At 30.8% G+C, this 25,344-nt stretch overlaps 5 protein-coding genes across 5 annotated transcripts; 2 read left to right on the forward strand and 3 right to left on the reverse strand.

Annotated features, from left to right (window-relative positions):
* Positions 1 to 249: 249 nt before the first annotated feature.
* Positions 250 to 690, reverse strand: LOC101206205 (S-protein homolog 74-like). The gene has a single exon (XM_004139678.1). The coding sequence runs from the start codon at positions 688 to 690 to the stop codon at positions 250 to 252; it is 441 nt and encodes a 146-aa protein (XP_004139726.1).
* Positions 691 to 7,769: 7,079 nt separating this feature from the next.
* LOC101205959 (S-protein homolog 1-like) lies at positions 7,770 to 8,204 on the forward strand. Its single transcript, XM_004139677.1, has one exon. It carries the CDS (start codon positions 7,770 to 7,772, stop codon positions 8,202 to 8,204), a length of 435 nt encoding a protein of 144 aa, XP_004139725.1.
* A 4,370-nt stretch (positions 8,205 to 12,574) lies between these two features.
* On the forward strand, positions 12,575 to 12,991 carry LOC101205731 (S-protein homolog 1-like). Its single transcript, XM_004139676.1, has one exon. The coding sequence runs from the start codon at positions 12,575 to 12,577 to the stop codon at positions 12,989 to 12,991; it is 417 nt and encodes a 138-aa protein (XP_004139724.1).
* A 1,567-nt stretch (positions 12,992 to 14,558) lies between these two features.
* Positions 14,559 to 15,026, reverse strand: LOC105436263 (S-protein homolog 74-like). Its single transcript, XM_011661457.1, has one exon. It carries the CDS (start codon positions 15,024 to 15,026, stop codon positions 14,559 to 14,561), a length of 468 nt encoding a protein of 155 aa, XP_011659759.1.
* Positions 15,027 to 22,077: 7,051 nt separating this feature from the next.
* Positions 22,078 to 22,452, reverse strand: LOC101205494 (S-protein homolog 1-like). The gene has a single exon (XM_004139675.1). It carries the CDS (start codon positions 22,450 to 22,452, stop codon positions 22,078 to 22,080), a length of 375 nt encoding a protein of 124 aa, XP_004139723.1.
* Between the last annotated feature and the right edge of the window lie 2,892 nt (positions 22,453 to 25,344).

Genomic DNA, 25,344 nt, shown 5'->3' on the forward strand with positions numbered 1-25,344 from the left:
GGTTTCGTCATTAAAATTTTGTTATTCAGATAAGGAATTTCACTCTTTTGCTTTCATTTTAAATTTTGGAGAACAAAATACTAAAACTTGTTATCGAATAGAAATTTTCATAAAAAGAAAATAATAGTTCACCCAATATATAAGTAATACCTAAACATAATTTCATTTTCTTTATTAATTTAAACTCCAAGTGTATGTGTATTTCTCATTTGTTGGACATCAATGGATTAATAAAGGTCGTTCAACTTGTCAAGGCATCCATTTGTGAACATATTCATCAACGTTAGTAGGATTGTTTCTCAAGTAAATTCCATCATCTTTAGCGGTCCAAATACAGTTTCCTTGAGGCCCACACCTATCTCGTAGCCAAAAGTTTCTGGACTCGGGCCAAAAGCTTTCAAAAGAGACATACGCATCTTGTTTTTCCAATTTGCACCAAAACAATGTTGTTCCGAAAATATTTACCTTAAAGTTCCATTGGAAATCATCTCCACGATTAATCAAATGTTGATATCCTAAATCATTATCTTTGGACTGGCAATGCACACCCAAGTCATAGTTGCTTAACCCGTTTACCACGTGAACGTAATACCTCGCAGGATTTACGGGAACAAACGGCGTCCTTGGAATTCGATCAGCCCCTACCAAAGCTAGTGTGGCGAACCAAAACACAACCACATTCCTTATCATTGTTTCTTTTGAACCAAACTTCTGTTTATCTATTTGTTGTTACAACTGATGCTTTGAACATCTATATATGTGGGAAGATATATAATACCTGTATAGCACACGCAATAAATTGAAGAAATGTAATAATGGTATGGTTTTAATTACAGAAAATTAATTATGTATCTAAATTTGGTCTTGAGCATATACTATAATTTTCTATCTCAATTAAGAAAGGATAACAAATCAGTAATTAGGTTGATATTAACAACTTTCAAGAATGAGATTCATTTTGCATAGGGAATATTCAACACTGCAAAATCTATTTATAACTAGATGTCTTGCAACTTTTAGTTACTTGCACTTATTTTGAAAAAAAAAACACCAAGTAATGATATTTTTTAAAACGAACCGTCAAGAAACATTTTTTAGAAACGAGTAGAATCACAAAAGTTTTCAGTCTTCACAATAACCAAACTTGCCATTTTTGTTATAAAAAAGAACTCCCACACTTCTACCTTATGAAATTGAGAAAAATAATAGATAAATATTTAAGATAATTAAGAAATAAAACTTGAAACAGTGAAAAAATTTCAACTCGGAAAAAAACCATACACAATAAAAAAAATCATATACATGAAAATTTGTTGCAGTCACGCATAATATTATTTTTTCTCCAACTTCAATTACAAGAGCACTCTCTGGTAGCTTTTGGCTATTAACACATTCTTTAAAGAATGTTTCCACTCTTTTCAACTAGTGAAAATACAAAGAATTTAGTTAGAGTTAGCACACGAAGCTTAATGTGTTTGTAATTGGGACAATTAAAAACCAAAGACGGCATATAACTCATTTTATAGCCAATAATTTATGTGAACCTTTTTAAAAGCTGGATAAACTTCATAATTTTTCAAAACTCTTTATGTGAGACCCATTTTTAATTTGAGCAAGGAAGTAAAATTTGGCTAAGTATTAAGAAGTTGGTGTTTGAATAAATCCACAGAAGTGATTAAGCGATAAAATCATTTACAGTTAAGTATACATTTTTGCGATTAAGTGGGTAGTTCGCGAAAGAAGTTGTGCGATAAGAAGAGAAAAGGTCTTCGCGTAAGTTAAGAAGTGAAAGTTTTGACAGCGTTACACTAGGTGTTTTGGGTGGTCTTCGCGAGAAGAACCAAGTGTTTCGTGGATAAAAAGTTTGCGAGAAAGCCTTGGAGTTTAAGATAAGGGTTCTATGCGAGTCAAAGTTCGTTAGTTCGCGTGGAAGGTTTCTTATAGTAAAAATATATGCATGCGATAAGGTTATTTGAAAGAAATGTTAAGTGGTTGATGTTATTCGCGGTTTGGGTTAGGCGGGAAGGAAAGTCTGGCGAAGAAAATGTGAAATCTGATTTGACAGAGGTTAATGTGTAAGATGAAGGATTTAAGCATGGATAGGTCGAATATTAAATTTACACATGAAAAGTTTTAAGCAAAAGCTGGTGACCTGAGATAAGTTTATGCATGACTAAGTTAGTTTAAAGACTCTATACATAAGAGAATTTGGATAACTAAAAAGTAGATTATGAGAGTTTTGTTGAAATATTGAAGATGCTTGCGAAAATAAGAAGAAAGACTTTTTTAGTAAAGTTTGGTGAGTGTTTATCTCTCAAATGAATTTATGTTAAAACCTTTATTTTAATTTCTCTTTATTAATTTGAAAGAAGAATTCAAATAAGAATGTTTCAAAGAGATTTCTATGAAAAGTTATATTTTCAAGCATGATTTATAATTTTAAAGGTCAATTCGATGATTATGATTTCAATACTATAAAATGGTTTTCAAATCATTAGTTGTTTCTTTTAGATGATGCAAACTTTTATGTGCACATAAAGAGTTAAGGCCACCATGGGGCGTACTGACTATATGGTGATAAGAAGTTGGCTTATGCGTTATAAGGAGTATATCCAGCTTGGCGGTCTGAGCAACAAAGACGAACTGTATGTTCTCGAATGTTGTTGATATAGTAGTCTCCACAAACTCTCTGTTGTTTTTTTTATATTGAGGATAACAAGGAAGACTTCTTGGTGTTCTACAGGAAGTTCAAGAATTCTTGAGAGGTTCTACAAAGGTTAGCTTTATTTTATTCTTTTCTCCGTAAAAGCATGTTTAAATGTTTGTCTCTGAATTTTATGTGTTCCAAATTGAATTTCTTTTGCACAAAGTTCACATGCTTCCGCTATGGAAATTTCATTCCTAGTTTAAAACGTGTTGAAAATAATATTTGTGATAAGAAATTTTCAAGGTTGTAAGTAACTCACATCCTATTTTCACTACTTTGGTGCTTTGGTCTCAGTACAGTTTGGGATGTAACAATTTGGTATCAAAGCGATATGTTCTTTGGGAAAGCATAAGTAAATTCGAGTTGAGTGAGCTAAAAGTTGCGTATTTGTTGGAAGATTTGGAACAACAATTAATTCAGAAGGTTATTATGTAAACCCTAGTGTTTTAGTGTCATAACCCGAGGGAAATTTTGGAATAAAAAGGTTGAAAGCGTTAGGATCCACTGAGTTTAGTGGAACAACAAAATCGAAAAGCTGAAAAAGGGCTACGAACATTGCGGAAGTGCTTCCGCGTTATGCAGTGTCCAGAAGAAAGAAGGATGAATCTAGCTACATTTTTATGGAAAAAAATAGGCTGAAGACAGGTAGATCTAGGAGGAAAGTAGGCAAGGAAGGATCAATAGGGAAGAATTTAAGGGAATATTTAATGGAAAATATTTTCCAGTGGTGTATATACTAGAAGAAAATAGAGATGACTTCCTCTATTTGGAATAAAAAAGACTCTCGATTGCTGAATATGAGAAAAAATTCACATAGTTGACGAAATACGCCTTAATATTAATCATAGATGAGGGAGAAAGATGCAGACATTTTGTAAACAGCTTAAGGGAGGAGATAAAGATATCTATTGTGCTGATTTTGATAAGGAGTGACTATGCATAGTTGGTGGACACAACCTTGCAAGTGGAAAAGAGTTTGGGCTCAAAAAGATCAAGCTCTGACTTAGGCGAGAAATGAGAAGAAGGAAGTCGAAAGAACAAAAAAGTTGTAATTTAAATGTTATAAGGCTGTAATTTCGAAAGTTAAAGTAATAAAAAGTATATATATTTTTTTGCATTATTGTCTTGTTGTTTAAATTTGGAGGATGAAATTTCTAAAGAGGGGATGAATTGTGCAATCCATTTTTATATTGATTAAGGATGTAAGATTTCGCTAAGTATTAAGAAGTTGACATTTGAATAAATCCACGAAAAGGATTAAGCGATAAAATCTTTTATGGTTAAATATACGTTTTTGTGATTAAGTGGTAGTTCGGAAAAGAAGTTGTTTGATAAGAGGAGAAAAAGTTTTTGTGTAAGTTAAGAAGTGAAAGTTTTGACAGTGTTAGGCTAGGCGTTTTGGGTGGTCTTCGCGAGAAGAACCAAGTGTTTCGTGCAAAAGAAGTCTTCGAGAAAGCTCGGAGTTTAAGTTCGCGATAAGAGTTCTATGCGAGTAAAAGTTGGTTAGTTCACGTGGAAGATTTCTTATAATAAAAATATATCCATGCGGTATGGTTATTCCCTAAAAATGTTAAGTGGTTTAAGTTATTCGCAGTTTGGATTCGACAGGAAGCAAGGTCTGGCAAAGAAAATGTCAAATCTGATTTGTTCGGGGTTAACGTGTAAGATTATGATTTAAGCATGACTAGGTTAAATATTCAATTTACATGTGTAAAGTTTTAAGCAAGAGTCGGCGAATTGAGAAGAGTTTATGCATGACTAAGTGAGTTTAAGAACTCTATAAATAAGAGAATTTGGGTAACTGAGGAGTGGATGATGAGAGTTATGTTGAAATGTTGAAGTGTTGCTGATTTAGCCACAAGAGAAGATGCTTGCGAGAAGAAGAAGAATGAATGAATTCTTTGGTAAAGTTTAGTTAGTGCCTTTCTCCAAATGAATTTATGTTAAAAACTTGAATATGATTTCTCTTTTCTGATTTGGAAGAAGAATTCAAATGAGAATGTTTCAAACAGATTTCTATGAAAAATTATATTTTCAAGCATGATTCATAATGTTAATAAAAGCTCAATTTGATCATTATGATTTCAATACTATAAAATAGTTTTCAAAACATTAGTTGTTTCTTTGAGACGATGCTAACTTTTATGTGCACATAAAATTAAAAGTCAAGTCCACCGTGTGGTGTACGAGCTGCATGGTGATAAGAAGTTGACTTATGCGTTTAAAAAAAGCCTATAAAGCTTAGCGTCCTGAGCAACAATGACAAATCTGTATGTTCTCGGATGTTGTTGATACAGTTGTCTAAACGCGAGGTAATGAGACGAAGCGTAGACTTTCGTTGTTTTAGGAGTTTTACGAGTATCCATGTCATGTGCCAGTGATGTTGTTTCGGAGGCGAATGGCTTTGCCTAACATCATGCCATGTCTAATGCCAAGCAAGTAGGAGGTGCTCAAGACGGGGTGTGACAGTAATGAAGTCTTATCGCATGAGAATAGAAGAAAACAAGGAAAAATTAAGCAATTTGATTAACTTGTGTATTACGTCTTACAAAAGAACTTCATCCTTATTTCATCGCGCTTTACATATTTTATCACAAGATAATAGAAAAAACATAGATCTTGGTGATAGAACGTTACGAGAGAAGATGCATCCAACCAGAGTGGTGGCAAGCAATCAAGCTAGGCGATCTGATGTGCACTAGCGCAGACTAATTTGGTTGGCACAAAAGTCATAGAAATGACAAAAGGATGTCTACGCGAAACTAATGCAACTTTTTAGAGGCATTAATGAAGTGTATGTTGTCCTGTCAACATTACTTCTCGCATACAAATAGAGGCATCTACTTCAAAATTCAGTGTGCAATCTTTGGCTGAAGAGTAAGTTCATATCGTCCATTCTTTCTGCCTTAAATTTTAGGTGATCAGAGCTCAAGACAAAAAGATAGATCATTATTAAATCCTAGGGTTTTCATATCACAACTCGTTCCACACTCGCAAATCCATCCAACACAAAAAGTGAGCACTTTTTGTAATGCACTCCAACATTTCCCAAATCCAATTGACCATGGTTTAAACACCAACAAGAATTTTATGTTTCACTTTCAGAAAAATAATGCATTCATCAATACTTTCCCTCAAATTGGTCTGGAAAATGGAGGGAAAAAAAAAAAAAACCACGTTGAAATTAAAACATGAACTGCTACAAAAAAAAACACAGGAAGGAAAAAAGGAACCGAAATTAAGAAGGCCCAACAAAAAAATAAATTCATCTCCATAACCAAAATCAACCACTTGCATGATATATCTAAAAACTCATCCCTCACAGTTAAATGAAAAAATTTGTTATTTCGGCAAGTTCACATTGTTGTTTCGGCCACTTTCAGGCTTGTTGTTTTAGCAGGTTCACAGTATTTTATATAAAATTTTGGACCCCAAACTTGTACCGGCATCACAAAGTATGTAAAATTTCTTTTTAAGAATAAAATTATAAAATAAATTTCTAGTCCATTGTTGAGCAAAGTTTGTGTACTAAATAGAAAGAAAAATCAATTGAAGCAGTTTAGAGGAAGAGAGATGGAAGCCGACATTCAGCGAACGTTGTGAGGGAGAGAAACACTGCGGGTGAATTGAGGATGGAGGGAGCAACGACGGCAGCAACAGGCAGAGTATTCGAGTGAACATGGAGCAGTGCGGAAAGTTGTGAGGAAGATGGAGAGTGAAAACTTAGGGTGAGGTGAGGGATACAAAATCTGAAAGTTTCAGATCTGCGAGGGTTTTGAAAGGGGTCTCCCAACACCATACGAATCCGCCACGAGTTTGGCGCTGGGAGTTCTCTATAACACCATATGCATCATTTTAACTCATCCCGAGTTATTTGGCACTAATATAAGATCTAAACCACGATCATGTATCAATATCTAAACGATTAGTTGTTACTTGTTTGTTTATGTTCACATGCAAATGCTCGTAGATATTTCATGTTAAGCCTCTAATTGAGTGACTAAATATGGTTATGAGATAAAAAGTACATTCCCATTCCTTTCATGCATTGCATAACTTCTTATGATATGAGTGTAATGCAAGCTTTCCTCTCTATCTTTCAAGTGTAGGCGAAGAGAGGTTTTCTGGTAATTCTAGGGTCGAACTCATAGAATTAATTTTCTTATATATGATCTTATCATGCAACTAAACTCATGTGGTATATTCTGTATATAGTGTGAATATATGAATTGTATAATTTATCCTACTTATTTACACTAAGGTGTCTTTGGTGGTACAAAGTGAACATGGCGATCAGATGAGATGTAAAAAAATCAATTCAATTTCTAGGCATGGAAGGAAATAATGCTTAATTAACTAATTGCGATGGATTGTGCTTTAACAGTTTAAGGCTATATAAAGGATATATAAACTTCAGAAGGTGAGCGACCTTTCTGTGCACATGATAGAAACTAATAGACTTCTATCTATCAATGTCACTTAATAGAAGCATATCAATGTCTATTATTGATAGAATCTGAAAAAATTGCTATATGTTATAAATATTTTGTCAAATTTGCTATTTTGTACAATTCCTCTAAAAAAATCACATCATATTAAACTACCCATAAATATATGTTACTACAATAAAGAAAGAACCTCAAATGACCCTTATGTTAACCGATCAAATTCGTGTTAATTCTTTTATGCTAATGTGTTTTTTACGCAATTTAAGGTGAAGTTATATACTTTCCATACAAAGACTAACGTGAAAATATTAATAAAATGTTATCTGAATTCAAGTACTTGAGTACTTAATAACTCCATAACAGATAATGTTACTAATGGATTGATAACATTTTCTAACTGTAGAGGAAAATTTATATTATGCACATCACAAAACTAGGTAGGAGATTAAAGTTTTTTCTCATAATTAAAACCTTAACATTCAATTTCTTCAATTTCTTGAATGTGCTATAAGTATAAGTATAAGTATGTATATTTAATCTCACATATATACATGCCAAAACATCAATAGCAACAAAGAAATATATATATATATATATATAAAAACCAAGTGTCTATGGTTCAAAAGAAAATGATGATAAGAAATGGGGTGGTTTTGTGGCTTGCCACAGCAGCTTTGGTCGGGGCTCAAGTCCCGAGTTGGTCGGTTTCGATCGTAAACGGGCTAAGTCACCTCGATTTGAATGTGCATTGTCAATCAAAAAACGATGATTTGGGAAATCATCATTTGGTTAAACGTGGAGATATTTACAAATGGAACTTTAAGGAAAATTTTTGGGGAACAACTTTGTTTTGGTGTAAATTGGAGAAGTCAGATGCGTACGTCTCTTTTGAAACCTTTTGGCCTGAGTCATGGAGTAACACTTGGCTTCGTGATAGGTGTGGGCCTGAAGGAACTTGTATTTGGGTTGCTAAAGATGGTGGAATTTATTTGAAAAACAATCCCGCTAATCGTGATGAATTTGTTCACAAATGGTGGATCGGTAAGTAAGCTAGCTTTCTTAATTCGTTGATGTGAAACAAATGAAAATTAATGTACTCCATTTGATGTTTACTTTAATAAAGAAACTGAAATTGTTTAGACGCGATCACTACATATTTATATTTATATATATTGTCTAAATTGTTTCATTTTTTCCTTTTATGTAAATTTGTAATATGTATGGGACCAAGAAATTAAAACAGAAAATAATATTAGAAAACGCAAACGCAAACGCAGTACAATGTGTATATCATAAAGAATTTAAGTCTAATAAATTCACATGGTCGATTAAACTATTTGATTTACTCACTCTAATGTTTAAGTTTCAAGAACTCACTGAATTGATAGGTTACCTATCTTATACAATTAAGCAACACCTAGCTCACAAGATCCAACAAACAACTCAACTTTGTAACTTTATAAAAAGGACAAAAATATTTAATGAGAGAGATATTTGCTTATGAAAAAGGTGAAAACCCAATTTGAAAAAAGAAACATATTTACAAACTAATATTTGAAGTCATTAATCGAACAGATATATAGGTTGGATTTTAAAAATGCATATATCTATTTTCATAAAAGAATACAAGTCATGGGAATTAAAAGGATCCGATCGATTATACACGACTAGTCACATATCGTTTTTATTCCACTGCTTCCCTCCACACACAAATGAAAAGCTAAGAATTTAAAATAAAATTAAGTAGAAAGTGTTGATTATTTTCGTATAATGAAAAAACATGCATCTTAATAAGTATAGTCAAACTTTGAACAAACATTCACTAGCATCAATTAGGTTTACTTGGCTAATCAATCAATTTTAAGCCTTTCAAGAAAACAAAGATGCAAGTTTAGTTCTTATTATTGTGTTCATATTGACGTTGAGCTTCGTCTGGTTCCATGAAAGTTTTAGAGATTTTGTCGAACCAAATTCATTCACACCCATACCCACAATTCCTATAGAATTAATAAAATAGTATATGTTCTCCTAAATAGTTATGCAAATACTTATAGAAATTAAACCATTAAAAGCATACTGGTTACCTAAAACTCAAGTACTTCATTGTCTCATCATATCAAAATTTCAACACAAACTTATCCAAGTTTGCCCATCGATCATCTTAGATATATTTGAATCTCCAGTCAGCCCAAGTGGGATTGCCATTTCAGTTAACTTTTAATTTAAAGGATATCATTAAATTATACATTTTTTTTTCTTTAATTTTTATTCTTTTAGTAGAGTAATGAAAATGATAACTTTTAATTTGTTTCTAATTTTGCTTTTTATCTTTAAGATTTTAAACCCACTTGTAGCTTTTTTCTTTTTTTAATATTGATTTAAAACCAAAACTAAAGATCAACCTTGTTTTTTTACACAAAAAACATATATATTGTATTCAGCTTTTCTCAACCAACATCACAAGCCAATTTTCTTGAAGTGAAATATGTAGGAGTCAAATATAACGTGCTTTCTTTTACACTATTAACAATTAAAGTTATTCTTTTTTAACAAAAATCATAAAAGGCCATAGTAAATAAATGAGGGGAATTGTCAAAATAACAATTTTGATAAAAATTTTCGATTTTATTAATAATAGATATTGATAGACATTGATATGCTTCTATCAGTGACATTGATAGACAGTGATGGATGTCTATCATAGACGATGATGGAAGTCCATCAGCTTTTATCAATGATGAAATCCAAAATTTTGTTATAGCTTATAAATATTTTAATTTATTTTGTTTTTTAAAAAATGTCTCTTTCTTCTAAATCATAATATTTATAAATATTTCAAAATTTCATAGTAGACACTAATAGACATCTATTGAAAACAATTTTAATATTAGAGTCTATTAGTATCTATCAGTGATAATAATAGTAATCTATTAGGGCCCGTTTGGTAACGTTTTCGTTCTCCGTTCTCCGTTTTTTGTTTATGTTTTCATTTTTTTTTCAGAAACGGGGTGTTTCGTAATGTTCCATGTTTTTCGTTCTAAAAAAAATAGAAATGTTTTCTATTTGATAAGGAATTAATAGGAACAACAAAAAAAAATAGTTTATCTTTTGTTCCGTTTCTTAATTATTTCTATTTGTTTCATTTTCTTCTTTTTCTCAATTATTTTTATTGGACTTTTTCCTTTTTTTTTCAATTACTTTTATTTGTTTAACTATCGACATTCTACACTTCGAAATGTCATTGAACGTTGTTTTGGTGTGTTGAAGGCTCGATTTTCTATTCTTAAATAAATGACTTCGTATCCGATCAAGACACAAAAATATATATCAATAGCATGTTGCATAATTATGAATTATATTAGAATGAATGATCGTCAAGATGACCTATTCAATGACTTTAGTAATGAATCATTGATCGTTGAAGATACACAAAATTTGTGAGTCAATTTGCAAATTAATATAATTGAATTAGATGTGAGTCGACATCATCGAAGAGAAATGGCCTGAGTAAGAGATGATATTGCCAATCAAATTTGGACTACATTTGAATGATTAGATACCATTTTATGTATATTATTTTTATTTGTGCACTAATACTTCTTTGTATTAAATGAATAAACTTTTGACTTTTTTTTTTATGTTTAGTGGAGGACATATATATATATTAATGTTTAATTGAATTAGATGTAAATAAAATAACATAATAAAATAAAAAATAAATCTTGAAGAAAAACAGAAAACAAGAAACAATTTAAAACTCATTTTTTGTTTCTGTTTCTTCTTTTAAGAAATAAGAAAAAGAAACAGAAACATAAACACTTTATCAAACACATTTCTATTTCTTGTTCTTAAAAAAGAAAAAATAGGGAACAGGGAGCAGGAAACAAGAAACATTGAACGAAAGCCCGTTTTATAATGTTCTCGTTCCCTGTTTCATGTTTATGTTTTTTCCTTAAAGAACGGAGGTCTTTTGTAACGTTCCCTATTTCTTATTCTAAAAAAAAGTAGAAACATTCCTCGTATTATATGAAATGGTTGGAAACAAAAAAAAAGTAGTTTCTTTTGTTCCATTTCTCAATTATTTTTATTATTATTTTTTTCAATTATTTTTATTGGTTTCTTTTTTTTTTTTCTCGATTATTTTTCTATTTCCTTTTCCTTTTTCCATTTTCCTCTCTACCTAATTTTTTTTCTTCCTTTTATGTTCATCTTCTTTCCCAAATAATCACTCTCTACGTGGTTTCCTTTTTATTTCTCTTATCTCCATTGTTTTTCTCAAATAACTACCCTCTTTCTTTTCCCTTCATCGTCTTCACTGTCTTCCTCTTCGCCTCCATCTTCTTCCTCTGCATGATGTTTTTCTCTTCACCAGATTTGAGTTTTCCTCTTCCTCTTCGTCTTCCTCTTCGTGCGAATTTTTCATTGTGGATTTTCACTAGATATGTGGGTTTTCGCCAGATTCGTGTTTTTTTTATTTTAATGGAGGACATAAAATGTGAATTAAATAAATAAAAATAAATCTCGAAGAAAATCAGAAAATATGAAAAACAGTTATCAAACACATTTTCTGTTTCTGTTTCTTTTTTTCAAGAAACCAAAAACAAAAACAGTTACAAACACATTCCTGTTTGTTGTTCTCAAAAAAGAAGAAATAGGAAACAAATAAAAGGGAACAAGAAACAGGAAACGGAAACGTTACCAAACGGATCCAAAATGTTACCAAACGGGCCTTTAGTGTCTATAAGTATCTATGAGTGACATCTTGCTATATTTGTAAATATTTTAATTCAATTTTAAATATTTGAAAACATCCTATTATTTTTTCTAAAAAATGTAATATTAGTAAATTTTTTAATGTTTTATTTAATATTTGGATAAGTTTTTGGCGCATTTGCAAAAATAGCAAAAAAATATTACGATAATAGGGTCTATGTCACTACATTTTTCTAAATTGCAAATGTAGCAAATTTAAAAGCTGATAACCTTCTTATAGATGTCTGATAGTCGTCTGATGTCTGTCTGATCTCACTAATTTTACCATATTAGCAATATGCAAAAAAAAAATAGGTGTCATGTATTGTTTTTTCTAAATATTTTTGTCATATGAGGCAATTTTCTTAAATTTTATATAAATAAGGTAATAATATCTACCCAATTTATGCAATGTTGCAAGGAAAGTTATATATCACAGATCACACAAAATTAGGGAAAACATCAATTCTCTTTTTTTAGAAAAAAGGAAATAAAACCATACCATTGCGTTTCTTCACCATCTTGCCTTTTCTGCTATATAAGTACTCATATCTATTCACACATGCATCCATGTCCAACATCGACTATAACAAGGAAAGATCGATAAAAAAAAAAAGTTTGGTTAAATAGGAAAATGATGATGAGAAATGTGGTTGTTTTGTGGCTCATGACGGCAACTTTGGTGGCTGAGGCTCAAATTTCGAACAAAGTGGTAATAAGGCTACCGCCAGTGAGGTATTTCATTCATGTTGCAAATGATCTAACCAACCAAGATATGTCTGCACATTGTCAGTCCAAGGACGATGATTTGGGAATTCAACATTTGGTTCACCGTGGAGATGAATTTCGATGGAACTTCAAGGAGAACTTTTGGAAAACAACTTTGTTTTGGTGCAGATTGGAGAAGTCAAATGCCTATGTCTCTTTCGATGTCTTTTGGCCTGAGAGAAAGCACCACTGGCTTCGTGATCGGTGTGGGAGTCGAGGAGTTTGTATTTGGTCTGCTAGGGATGATGGAATTTACTTAAGGAACTTGCCAGCTCAAAGCGAAGAGATTGTTCACAAATGGATCAGTACTAGATAAGTTAATTAAGATGTATATGCAACAAAATGAGAAGTGTACACCTGCATTTTTGTTTGATTTAATAAAGAAATTGAAATTGTGATTGAGGTACCGAACTCAAGATGATATGACGTTTTAGTGTTAATCTTAGTATCAGTGTTGATATATTTAGAAATATATTAAAATATTAATGATAAATGTTAAAAGACAGAAATAGGTTCACATCATTATCTATAGAAGAAAAAAAATAAAAGTTATTATACGAATAATAAAAGTTTTAAAATTCAAATATAGAAAAAATAAACCAAAATATTAAAAAAATATATAGAAAATATCGTTGCTAGATATTTGAAAGACAATGATAGAGTACTATCATCTATATCATAATGTCATTTTATATCTACTATACCGTAGACTATAAAATTTTACTATGTTACTAATCTTTTGCTTGTTGTTATATATGAAATATTGACTGTAGTCAATTAATATTTGAAATATAAATTTCCTTTATGAAATGAATAAATCACGCCTCCAATTTTAAGAAATTGTCATTTTTAACCTAAAATATTTTCATCTTTCAAAACAAACTTTGTAACCACACACCCTAGATTAGAAATTCTAATTTGACAACTAATGACCACGTCATTCTCGTGTACTCTTTATAATTTGATTGTCACATTTGCTTGTCTCGAAGGCTTCTAACAATGAAAATTGTCTCCCCAGACAAACAGTACAGGTCATTTCAATATGTTTTGTCAAAAATTCTCAAGAACGTCACCCAACATAAAATTGTTTTAAGCGAAGCATGTTTAACGGAGAATGTTGAAAATTAAACCCGATTAATTTAATTAAAAAGTTATATGTAAATTTATTTATGAGAGTTGGTAAAAGTTAAAAAATATGAGTTAGATTAAGTACGTTAACGTTAGAGTCAATTTAGTATGAGTTTTACATGAATCAAGTGTAGAATTTTAATTCTTATGTTTAATTGTGGTGTGAGTTATATGCACACGATCATCCTATCAATAGGATTGATATTTATATTGTTGAAGCACCCAATGGTGAAGTAAAATACACAAAGAAAAATTTTGAAATTCAAGAGTCTTCTAAGTATTTTTTCTCTCTCAAATAATATAGTGTTTGATAATTATTTATTTGTCTATCCATCACATGCTTCCAACAAGCTTAGGTGCGAAACTACGATCTATATGATTACTCCATATATGATGTTCCATGAAATGAAATCAAGGTAGAAGACATACTATTTCTTTCTTGTCTTCTAAGTTGTAATTTGCATAGGTTAATCTATACAACAAATTTCTTAAAAGTGAATTTCTAGTATTTCAATGTATCTCTCTTGTTTACTATCTCTAATTAATGTTCTACAACCATCTTAGTTCAATACTTATTTTCTATTTTCTTGTCTCATACATATCAAACATTTTCATAAACACATAAAAAAAAAAAGAAGAAGAAACAATTCAGTCAAAATATATACATATATATATATATAAATATATATAAAAGTAGTGTCTGATCTTATTTGAGTTTCTTTATTAATTTAAACACTAAACATTAAATGCATATGTTACTTAGGTATCCATTTGTGAACAAATTCATCAGCATTAGTAGGCATGTTTCTTAAATAAATTCCATCGTCTTTAGCTGTCCAAAGACAAGTTAATTGAGTCCCACACCTATGACGAAGCCAAGGGTTCTTCAACGACTCAGGCCAAAAGCTTTCGAAAGAGACATACGCATCAGATTTCTCCAATCTACACCAAAACAAGGTTGTTCTCCAAAGGTTTTCTATAAAGTTCCATTGGAAATCATCTCCATGTTTAACCAAATAATGATGTCCTAAATCATTGTCCTTAGACTGGCAATGCACATCCAAACTATGGTGGTTTAGCCCGTTTAGCACATGAACATAATATGGTCCATTTAGCACATGAACATGATATCTCATACGTTTTGGTGGAGGCTCCGACCACCTTAGAACCTGACCCCCAACCAAAGCTGCCGTGACAAGCCACAAAATGACCACATTCTTCATCATCATTTTCTTTTTTAACCACACATTTTCTTTTTATCTAATTGTTCGTTACCATTGATGTTTTGACATGCATACATATAGGGATAAATATACATAATTATAGCACAGCTGGCAAGAGATTGAAGAAATTGTATGGTAGGGTTTTAATTAAAAAGAAGTTTAAACTCCTACCTAATTTTGTGTTGTGCGTTATATAAATTTTCCTCCTGAATAAGGAAATTAATATGAACGCATTAATTAATGTTATAAAATGTATATGAACGTATGTGGGTATGTCTACATACGTGGTATGTATGTTTAATTAAAGAAATTTGAAATTTGGTGGAAAGTATTATTAATTATCTATATTTGTATATAATTAATATTTGAAAAAGTATATTAATGAGGGGGAGGGAAGGTTGTTTAAGTTGATTGGATGGGCAAAAGATAAAGAGTAACGACTACCGACAATAAGAATAAGTATATATATATATACATATATATATATATATATAATTAGTAAACCCGTGCGATCACACACGAAAAAGTTATAGTTTTAACTAAGTTTATAAAATTAGAATGGTCTTCCAATATTATCACACTTATATTGTTTATTTTCATATTCATATAGTAGTAAAATTAAAAGTATCATAATACAATGGCTCAAAATTGAACTTTCATTTTAATTCATTTAAAATGAAATTATATATATTTTTGTAATTTAAATATTTTAACAATATAAATATGCATCATTGCAATAAAAATGGAAGATTAATAAAATAAATACCATAATTATATTATAATTTTTTTTCTAAAAAACGTATTAATAAGTACATCAACAACTTAATTAATGTTTAATTATATTTAATAAATACTCAGAAAATTGTTATGTTAGCCGTAATTAATTTAAATTTGAATAAGGAATTTTATATTTTTACTAAAAAACAAATATAACATAAAGGCTTGAAACTATATTTTTAAATTTGCATTTATAATGAATTGTAGCCGAGACCATAAAGAAATAATTATTTGCATGACAATGTAATTTATAAATAATAGTCGTGGGTCTAAAAAAGCAGTATTATATACAATTTTATATCAATCAAAGTCCCTAGATCTCACGTTGATTTGTTCACACGTTTTATATCTTTTTCATGCTATGTTATCCTTTTTTAGATTTATCATGGATTCATGCTATGTCATAATAGTTACACGTAGAAAAATATTACAGCATTAAAAGTGCTATGATTTCTTGTTCAGCTCTTGTTGTTTCCTTTCATATGTGCTAATTTCTCATTACTTTTTTTTACCACTTTACAATAGAAAGTGAATTGAATGTGTAAATTACTCACAAAATGTAAAGTAACAACATTTCACAGAATTAAACGTATAAGTCTTTGTAGAATTAGATTAGAGATGGCTGTGAGTTGCGCTGCTTTTGTGATATAGCTTGCAAGGAGTTTTTTTTTTTTTTCAAGAATAAAAGTAGTGGTTGACCCCTCCGGATTCATTATCTTCTTCTCGTATGTCTCTTTGTTTTTCTTTTGATCGAATGTATCTTTGAATTTTATTTGTTGCACAATTCAAATTTTATTTCTTAACATCTTGAGCTTACACGTTGCAAACTTAACTATCTATATATATCCAAGTAAATTGGAAGATAGAAAGGTTATTAGTTGTATAATAATAACGTATATATAGAATTATGAAATATAAGTTATGGAAGATGAAAAAGTTACATTATGACCATAATAACTTAGAGGATTAACTAATATCAGTTTCGGAATTAAAACTTTTTTTTAATAAGAAGATGAAAAAGTTAAGTATGTTTTTGAATGTGAAAATGACAACAAACATTAAATATATGTAAACGATCAAATTGTTACTAAAGACTAAATAAAGTTATAATGAAAGATTAAAATGAGACTAAAATGTTTTCTCCACTTCCACGTTTTGACGATACGAGAGCCAGTTGAATTCAATTTGTTCTCTCTCTCCGTCCTTTTGAGTGATTTATTGTTTGCATTTTACTGAGTACATTTTAGGTTGATCTTGTATTTTTGTATTTTTCACAGTTATTATTATATATTATTCTTCATTATGTAATTTAATTTGTTTTATTGGTTTCTAGTTATGGCGAACAAATGTGCTTTTGTTGTTAACGGAGCTTTTCTGTATCTTCTCTTCTCATGTTACAATCATTTTTTTCAATTTCTCTCTTTCCATTTTTTATGTTCCAACTTACTAAAAAGATATCAACTTAATACCATTAATGTGATTATATAATAACAAAATCTAAAAATTTTTGGACCATATTTTAGAGAATTGAATTGACAAATAAATTTGGAAGCTGTAACTTCTGAGAGGTGCATTGCATCCAAAAAGACTTAGCCAGACAGAAAGGCAGTACCTATCGAAGTTGTATCCATACAATAAGGATTGGGGAAGGATGGTCTTTGTGGAGGTAGCCAAACAATCAAATAAGGCAGCACAAAACTCAAGCATGTAAAAGCTCATTTCAGATCACAGAAGTAAAGAGAATTCCTCCAACCTCCATACAAACCATAGTAAAACAAGAAAAAGAAATCAACACAATTTTAAAATTGGAAATTTTCAAAAAAAAAAAAAAGAAAACATAGAACAATGACAAACACAACAGAATTATGAAGAAACAACTAAAATTCATAAACCACACCAGTTGTTGCAGGCGTGAAAGACTTTATTGTCTGCATAAAAGAAACTGGAATGTAAGACATTACCCAAAACATATACATATATCAATAACAATTAGAACTACAGCTACAACGTTGACGAACATATAAGAAAGAAACCAACAACTTTGTTTCATATTTGAACATCTATATCATCAATCCATGAACAAAGTTCAAGTTTAATTTGAGTAATTATCCACTAAGAATAATATCATTTACATGAAATAACTATGCTAAAACAATAAGAGAATAAATTTATATTTTGAATAAAGAATGAACAAATATGTACGACGATCGAATCTAAAAAATTTTGGAGTCTAGTTTTCCAAAATTCTTGAGGTAAGGAAATTGATTCTTTGAAAGTACGAGATCGGTCTCCGATATATTTTTATTAAAATCTCAATATGTTATTTTATATTTATTTAATTTGTTATAATTTTTCTTTAACCTTGTTATACTTATTAGTTTTTCTATTATGTCTCATTATGTTTTCTATTTAAATTTTTTTACTCTTTTCAATTAAAATTTTCAATATTTTAAAATCCTTCCAATTTAAAATTGAGTCTATTCTATTTTAGAATGAAGACTCTTTTTTAATCAATTAGAAATTTTTTTTATAAAGTTATTTTTTTATGTTTTCAAGCGTTTAAGATTTAATATAGGAAAATGACAATTGATGATCATTTTAGGAATAATAATTAGTAATATAACAACATTTTTAAAAAATTGCAAATATAGTAAAACTATCACTGATAGGCTTGTATCGCTGATAGATTTCGTATGATCTATGAGTGATAGATCAATATTTGTAACATGGTCTATCCGTGATAGACTTATATCATTGATAGAATTTGACAAATTTTGCTATATTTACAAATTTTTAAAAATGTTGCTATATAATTAACTATTTTGAATCTAATCATGAAATTTGCAACTATCCATTTAATCTATGATTTCATGAGGTTTCCCTAATTGATATTTTTTAATAACTTATACCATTTTTTTAAATAAAATCCTACGACAGAATTTATGAAATTTGAAAGTTCGATTTCCTTGAATTCTTCAGGTGAGAGATCACATCTTTTGTAGTCCAAGATTTGATCCTAAGAAAAAAAATATTTTAATTATTCTTTTAAAACAAACATTTCTTTGTTGGAAGGTTATTCATGGACGAATTTTGAGAAATTGTACTAATTTCTCACTTTCTTGAGGTGAAAAAAATTTCTTCAATATAGTCCAATTAACGGAATGTGTGATTATTGCTTGAAATGTTGGATTAATGAGGGATAAAATAAGACGTTATTTTTTAAAATAAATTAAATAATATTTTCAATTCAAGATTTAAAATTTGGTCATCGTTTTCTAAACAGGTATTGTGGGGGTGCTAATAATACCTTTTTCATACACTCGACTCCCGAACTTAACTCTAGTTTTTGCATACCATTTTTTTAGGATATTATTTAAAAATTATTTACTCTATTTTGATGTCCAACAACACCTTAAAAAAGACTCGTGGGAACTTCTATTTTCTTTTAAAACTAAATCCTTTTGAGGACGCCGCACTTTGCATCATCTTGGGCACGTGGCGACACATACATTGCACCGAGATGTATTGGATGAAAAAATTCTTAGATCATCAATAATTGAAATAGCTAGTCTTGTACAATCAACGATGTTATAATGTAAAATTGACTATTTCATGGTTCCAGTCTTATTAACTCTTTACATAAGATACCCTCATAATCATGTCTCCACATGAACGATTAAAGATCACATCGTTTATACTAACTAAAAAGCGGGTTGCATTCATAGTGTTCTCATAATAAGGCACGCAACCTTATTCATATACTATAGATCGTTTAGGCTATATACTCGAACTTGATACACCTTTATACCTCTACATAAAGATTAAGTCTACACCAGATTATTGGATTCAAGATTATAGTATGAAATTTTCACGAACAAGTCCTTAATAACAACTTTATGGAATAAAATATGATTTTTAAGTTACAAAATTACGAGTTTTAGAACATAAATTCCAACCATACATAACTTTTTATTCACATTCTCTTTCCTCAATCAATTTCTTATCTCTTCCCCACGTATCAACATTGACCAACTATGTTAGTAGCTCATTTTATTTTCCAACAATTATAATTATATTTCATCGTATAATTAACTTTACTTTTTCATACTAATTATTTATACAAAACCAAATAATTAATTTCATATTCCATTAGAAATCCAAATTCTTAATTAAATTTATATACTTAATTAATTCCAATTCCACCAAAACCATCCTTTCTTTTCAAGATCCCAAATCAACTTAAATCATTAATTTCTTTTAATTAATCAAAATTTCTGTAATAAATAAGTTATTTAAAAGATCATCAATTCTAATAATTAAACTTTAGCTCCATTCTACAAAATCAAAAACTATTGAATGAAGAACATTTCCTACCAAATTCCAAAGGAAAATTTTCATAAATTTAACAAACTAGTAAAATATTTACGTCATGTGCAACAAGATACAAAATCTCATAAATCTGGTATAATATTTTCATAATTTTCAGATGCCTTTTAATATTGCAAACGATTTATCACTTCTCTTTATTCTTCTTTTTTTGTGATTCAGTCATCTTCTCTTCCAGATTTCTTTAACTCCTCTTCTAGATTTTCTTTCTTCTATTTTTAAATGATTTATTCTTCAGTTTAAATCTCAAGAATAGTCAAGATAATTTAAAAAGAATATTGAACTTTATCTAAATATCAACTTCATCTTCCTCATATTCAAGAATATCAAGATCGTTGTTTAAATATCACACTGTGACATGATCTAAACAATTGTCAACACGATCGTTTTAGAGTTGAAGTCATTTTCCACCGTTTCAAAAAAACTACACGATCGTGTGGATATGCTCTAAACAAGTTTACCAATCAACATGATAGTTTAGCATGGTCAACATAATTGTTTAGATTTGAATACCTTTTTTCATCACTTAAAAAAGAACAACATGATTAGGTGAATATGATTTAAACAATCGTTTGCAATAACAAGACAATCGTTTAGCATGATCAACATGATTGTTTAGATTGAAACATCTTTTTCATCGTTGAAACGAACTAAATGATCGTGTTGATACTACCTACACAATCGTGTATCATTATCTATACCATCGTGTATCATGATAGTTTAGAAGATAATTACACATGAGCGTGTGGTCGATTAATCATGTGTTGACTGGGGCATTTTTGGTATTTTCATTGTGGACCTTTAGGCTTTTTCTGTTTTTAGAATTGTTTTATACAGTGTAAATATTTTATAAATTTGTTATATCTTTTAAATGACCAAAATTTCAAAATCTTTAATTAAATATACATACCCAACTTATACATATATACTTAATTAATCCAACACATTATACCAAATAAATTCCTTAACTTTCAGTTCCAATTAATCTAACATCCAAAATAATCTAATCATAAATCATAATAATTAAGTAACAAATTAACTTAAATTTTAGAGTTGTTACAACTTGGCTGACCTTATGTGACATTTATGCTTGACTGATTATATGATTATGAACTGTTGATTGATGTTGCAGGGTATGCTTATTTTGGACGGTTACATGTTTTTTGGATTGTTGGTGTTTGTTAGTTTTGGCTATTAGGTTGTGTACCCAACATGTACAGTGCCTCTCGGGATCACCACCTTTTAACTGATATAACTATATGCGTCTAACGAGACCATTTGACTGTTATGAATCATGGGTGGTCTGACGGGATCACTTGATTGACGAGACTAATGTATTTTTGGGATCACCAGACTAAAGAGTGTTCCTATGGGATCACTAGACCATATGTGTTTCTTCCATATTACAAGATTGATATGACTGAGGATATCTGCTAAGGGAAGTTAATAGTTCACATAGCAAGACTAGTAGTGAGTCTCTTACTGGATATATTCTTGTACTCATTCTTTTCTATGTTTAATGTTTCAGGTTAGAGAAAAAGGGCTCGTGACATGCCATATGGTGACTCGACAGTTTTGCTTCCACTTTCCGTTACATGTTCTTTCATGATTTGACTGTTAGCATTTTTTTTACCTCGATGATTATTTTATGTTTATTATTCTCTTTAAAATTAGATAGAGCCCAAACTAGAATATATTTACATAGTATTTTTATTGTGGCCAAATTTGTTCTCTGAACGGTTGTTTTGTAATTACTTAACAAAGAACTAGTTTTTCCTTGATCTTTTCAAGAAATTGTAAGATTGTTATTTACTATAAAGTAGCGACCTCAACTTAGTTTGAAAAGTTTGGTCGTTACATATTATATATAAGTAGTGCCTCAAAACAATTACTTAGGGATCCATTTGTGAACAAATTCATCAACATTAGTGGGATTGTTTCTCAAATAAATTCCATCATCTTTAGCAATCCAAATACATGTTAATTCGGTCGTCCCACACCTATCACGAAGCCAAGTGTTCTTCAATGACTCGGGCCAAAAGCTTTCAAAAGAGACATACGCATCTACCTTCTCCAATCTACACCAAAACAAGGTTGTTCCCCAAAAATTTTCCTGAAAGCTCCATTGGTAATCATCTCCATGATTAACTAAATGATGATAGCCCAAATCATCATCCCCTGATTGGCAATGCACATCTAACCCGAGGTAACTTAGCCCGTTTACCGTCTGAACTGACCACCTCGGAAGCTGACCCCTGACCATAGTCACTGTGGCAAGCCACAAAACAATCATATTTCTCATCATCATTTTCCTTTTAACTACGCACATTTTCTTTTACCTGTTTCTTTGTTACAGTTGTTGTTTTGGACATGTATATAGTGGGATATATTAAATATACATACTTACAATTCAGGCAAGAAATTGAATGGTAAGGTTTTAATTTTAAAAAAATTAATCACCTACCTAAATTTGTGATGTGCATAATATAATTTTTCCTCTTCAGAAAATGATACCCATGCATTAATTAGGTACCTATTAAGTTATTAACTATTCAAGTATTTGAATTCAGAGAATATTTGATTAATATTTTCATGTTAACGCGTCAACAATAAATTTGGGATATGTAGAAAGTATATGACTTTATCGATACAATTAACATAAACTTTACCCATTATTGTCCATAAAACTTTACCCATTAATATCACAGCCGTTTGGTAAAATAATTGCTTTTTCTTAAAAAGAAATGATATGAAAAAAGAACAAATTCATTGTAACATCCCCGTTGAAGGTAATTTTCATTTTAGTTATCTTAGCTCAATTTATTTTATGATGAATTATACTGGGTGTTATGTTAGATTTTTTTTTTTTTTGTGTGTGTGGAGTGATATTAGTTGATTAATTAAGTTATGGAAATAAGAATAATTATGGTAGTTGGGAATAATATAATTATTTAGATAGAGATTATTTAGATTTGGAAGAAGAATAATAATGATATTAGGAATAATATAATTATTAAGTTATTAAGTAATGTTTTCGGAATATAAAAAAAAAAAAAGAAAAGTTGATTGGATGGATAATCAATGGAAGAAAAAGAATGGGATTAATTGTTATCTCTTTTTCAAAGGAAAAAGGAAAAGTAAGTTATTAAAGAATTAAATAATAATAATGATATTATTATTATTAAGTAGTCATCGATTTGCATGCATTTCATCTTCTTCCTCTCCTCCTTCACGTTAAAACCCTAGTCGTTGTCCCTCTTTATTGTGCATCTCTTATCGTCCTCGCAAGCGTTCCATCTTCATCGTCTTTGTCGCGTCTCTCTCCGGTCGTCCCCGAAGTCGAAGCGTCTGTCGCACGCCTGTCAAAGACAAGTTCTCCATTCGTGAGCCATTCGTCTCGTCCTCGTCCACACAGCATTCTCCACCGTCACGAGTCGTCAACCACCGTAACTCATCAGATTCGAGCGTCTCCCACCACGCACAGTTGAGCCGCGTGCAGATCATCAGCTTCAGTCTGTCGCATGAGTTCTCCGCCCGAGCCACTCAATCTTCACGAGCCACACGTCAAAATCAAGCCCTCCTCTCACACGCACCTTAGTCCGAGCCGCTGAGCCACATTCTTTCTCCGAGTTGACCCTTCTTTCTTGAGTCATTCCCAAGCCGCTTCCTTACAGTCAGCCAAGTTTAGCAGATTTCTTACTGTTGGTAACTTCATCTTCTTCCTTGAAAGAAACCCTAGCCGCTGCCAAGGATCCTTACCACGCATAGTCTTCATTCGACCGTCATTCAGGTGTAGCCTCTACGTTAGTTGAAGCCGTTCGTCGCAGCCTCGTCATCATCAACCATATCTGTCTAACCTGCGTTCATGCACAGGTAAAGCCGAGTGTTAGAACAACAACAACAATAATAATATATAATAATTATAACAATATATTCTAATTATTATTACATTTTACTTATCATTACTTTCCACTTTTCCATTTCCAATTCCTTTTCCTTTTCAATTCTTTTATTTCCCACCAAAATACATTATCCTTCACACCAAACTATAACAACATAACACCCAAAATCCTTAAAATTTTAATAAAATCATTAAATAACCTAAGAGAAATACCTCAAAATTTGGGGGTTTACACTCGGTTTGCTTGAAGTAAAAAAGAAATTCAAACTTCATCTTCTTCCTTGGAAGAAACCCTAGCCACCGCCAAGGATCTTCACCCCGTGTAGTCTTCATTCGGTCGTCGTTCAGGTGTAGCCTCGACGTTAGTCGTAGTCGTTCGTCACACCCACATCGTTGTCAACCATATCTGTCTAACCTGCATTCACACATAGGTAAAGCCGAGTGTTACCTCTTTATTGCACGAAAGCCCCTACCGGTGAACCTTCTACCCATCAAACTTCCAGCGCACCGCCTCATTCGTTCGTCAGGCACGTTTCACGTCGTAAGTCTTGTCCGAGCTGTTAGCTTGAGTACCAGCCACACTTGAAAGAGGTTGTTCCTCTACCAAGTTGCGAGTGAGCCACCCTTTTTAAGCCAAGCCACTACAACCATTGAACCATTTGTGGTGAGTTTAGCCATGTGTGGTGAGTTGTTGTTGGGTTTTGAGTATAACCCTAAAATGTTAATGTTGGACATTAAGTAATTTAAATTTTTTGGGATTCAGTTGTAACAAATTGATTTTTTTTATTGAAGCTTCAATTGGCTAAACTTAATTAAAGGGTTTGAGCAGCGATATTTCTTCCAATCAAGGTTGAATTTGTTTGAACCTCCTTCATTGGTAAGTTTGTAAACCTGAATAATTAAATGTTTGGTATGATTATCAAACTATTAATTTAAATCTTATTTATGTTTAGAATTTGCCTATTCGAAAGCTTGACTATCGCTGGGAGCAATTTTTGTTAAGCTAATCTCAAGATAAGAGATTATACTATTAGACCATCGACAATATAGATTAAAGAGGTTGCATGTGTATCTCTCTTATTATGCATTAATGTAGCTATGATACATAATGTGATTGTTAGGGATGACTGCGTGATGACCGAGATACGTTATAATTAGAACATATTATGAATTAGATATGTTATGAATAAGATATGTCATGAATAAGATAGGTTAGGAATGAGTTATGCTATGAATAAGATATGATTGATTGAG

Source organism: Cucumis sativus, chromosome 7 (genome assembly GCF_000004075.3).
Source record: "Cucumis sativus cultivar 9930 chromosome 7, Cucumber_9930_V3, whole genome shotgun sequence".
Taxonomy (NCBI): Eukaryota; Viridiplantae; Streptophyta; class Magnoliopsida; order Cucurbitales; family Cucurbitaceae; genus Cucumis; species Cucumis sativus.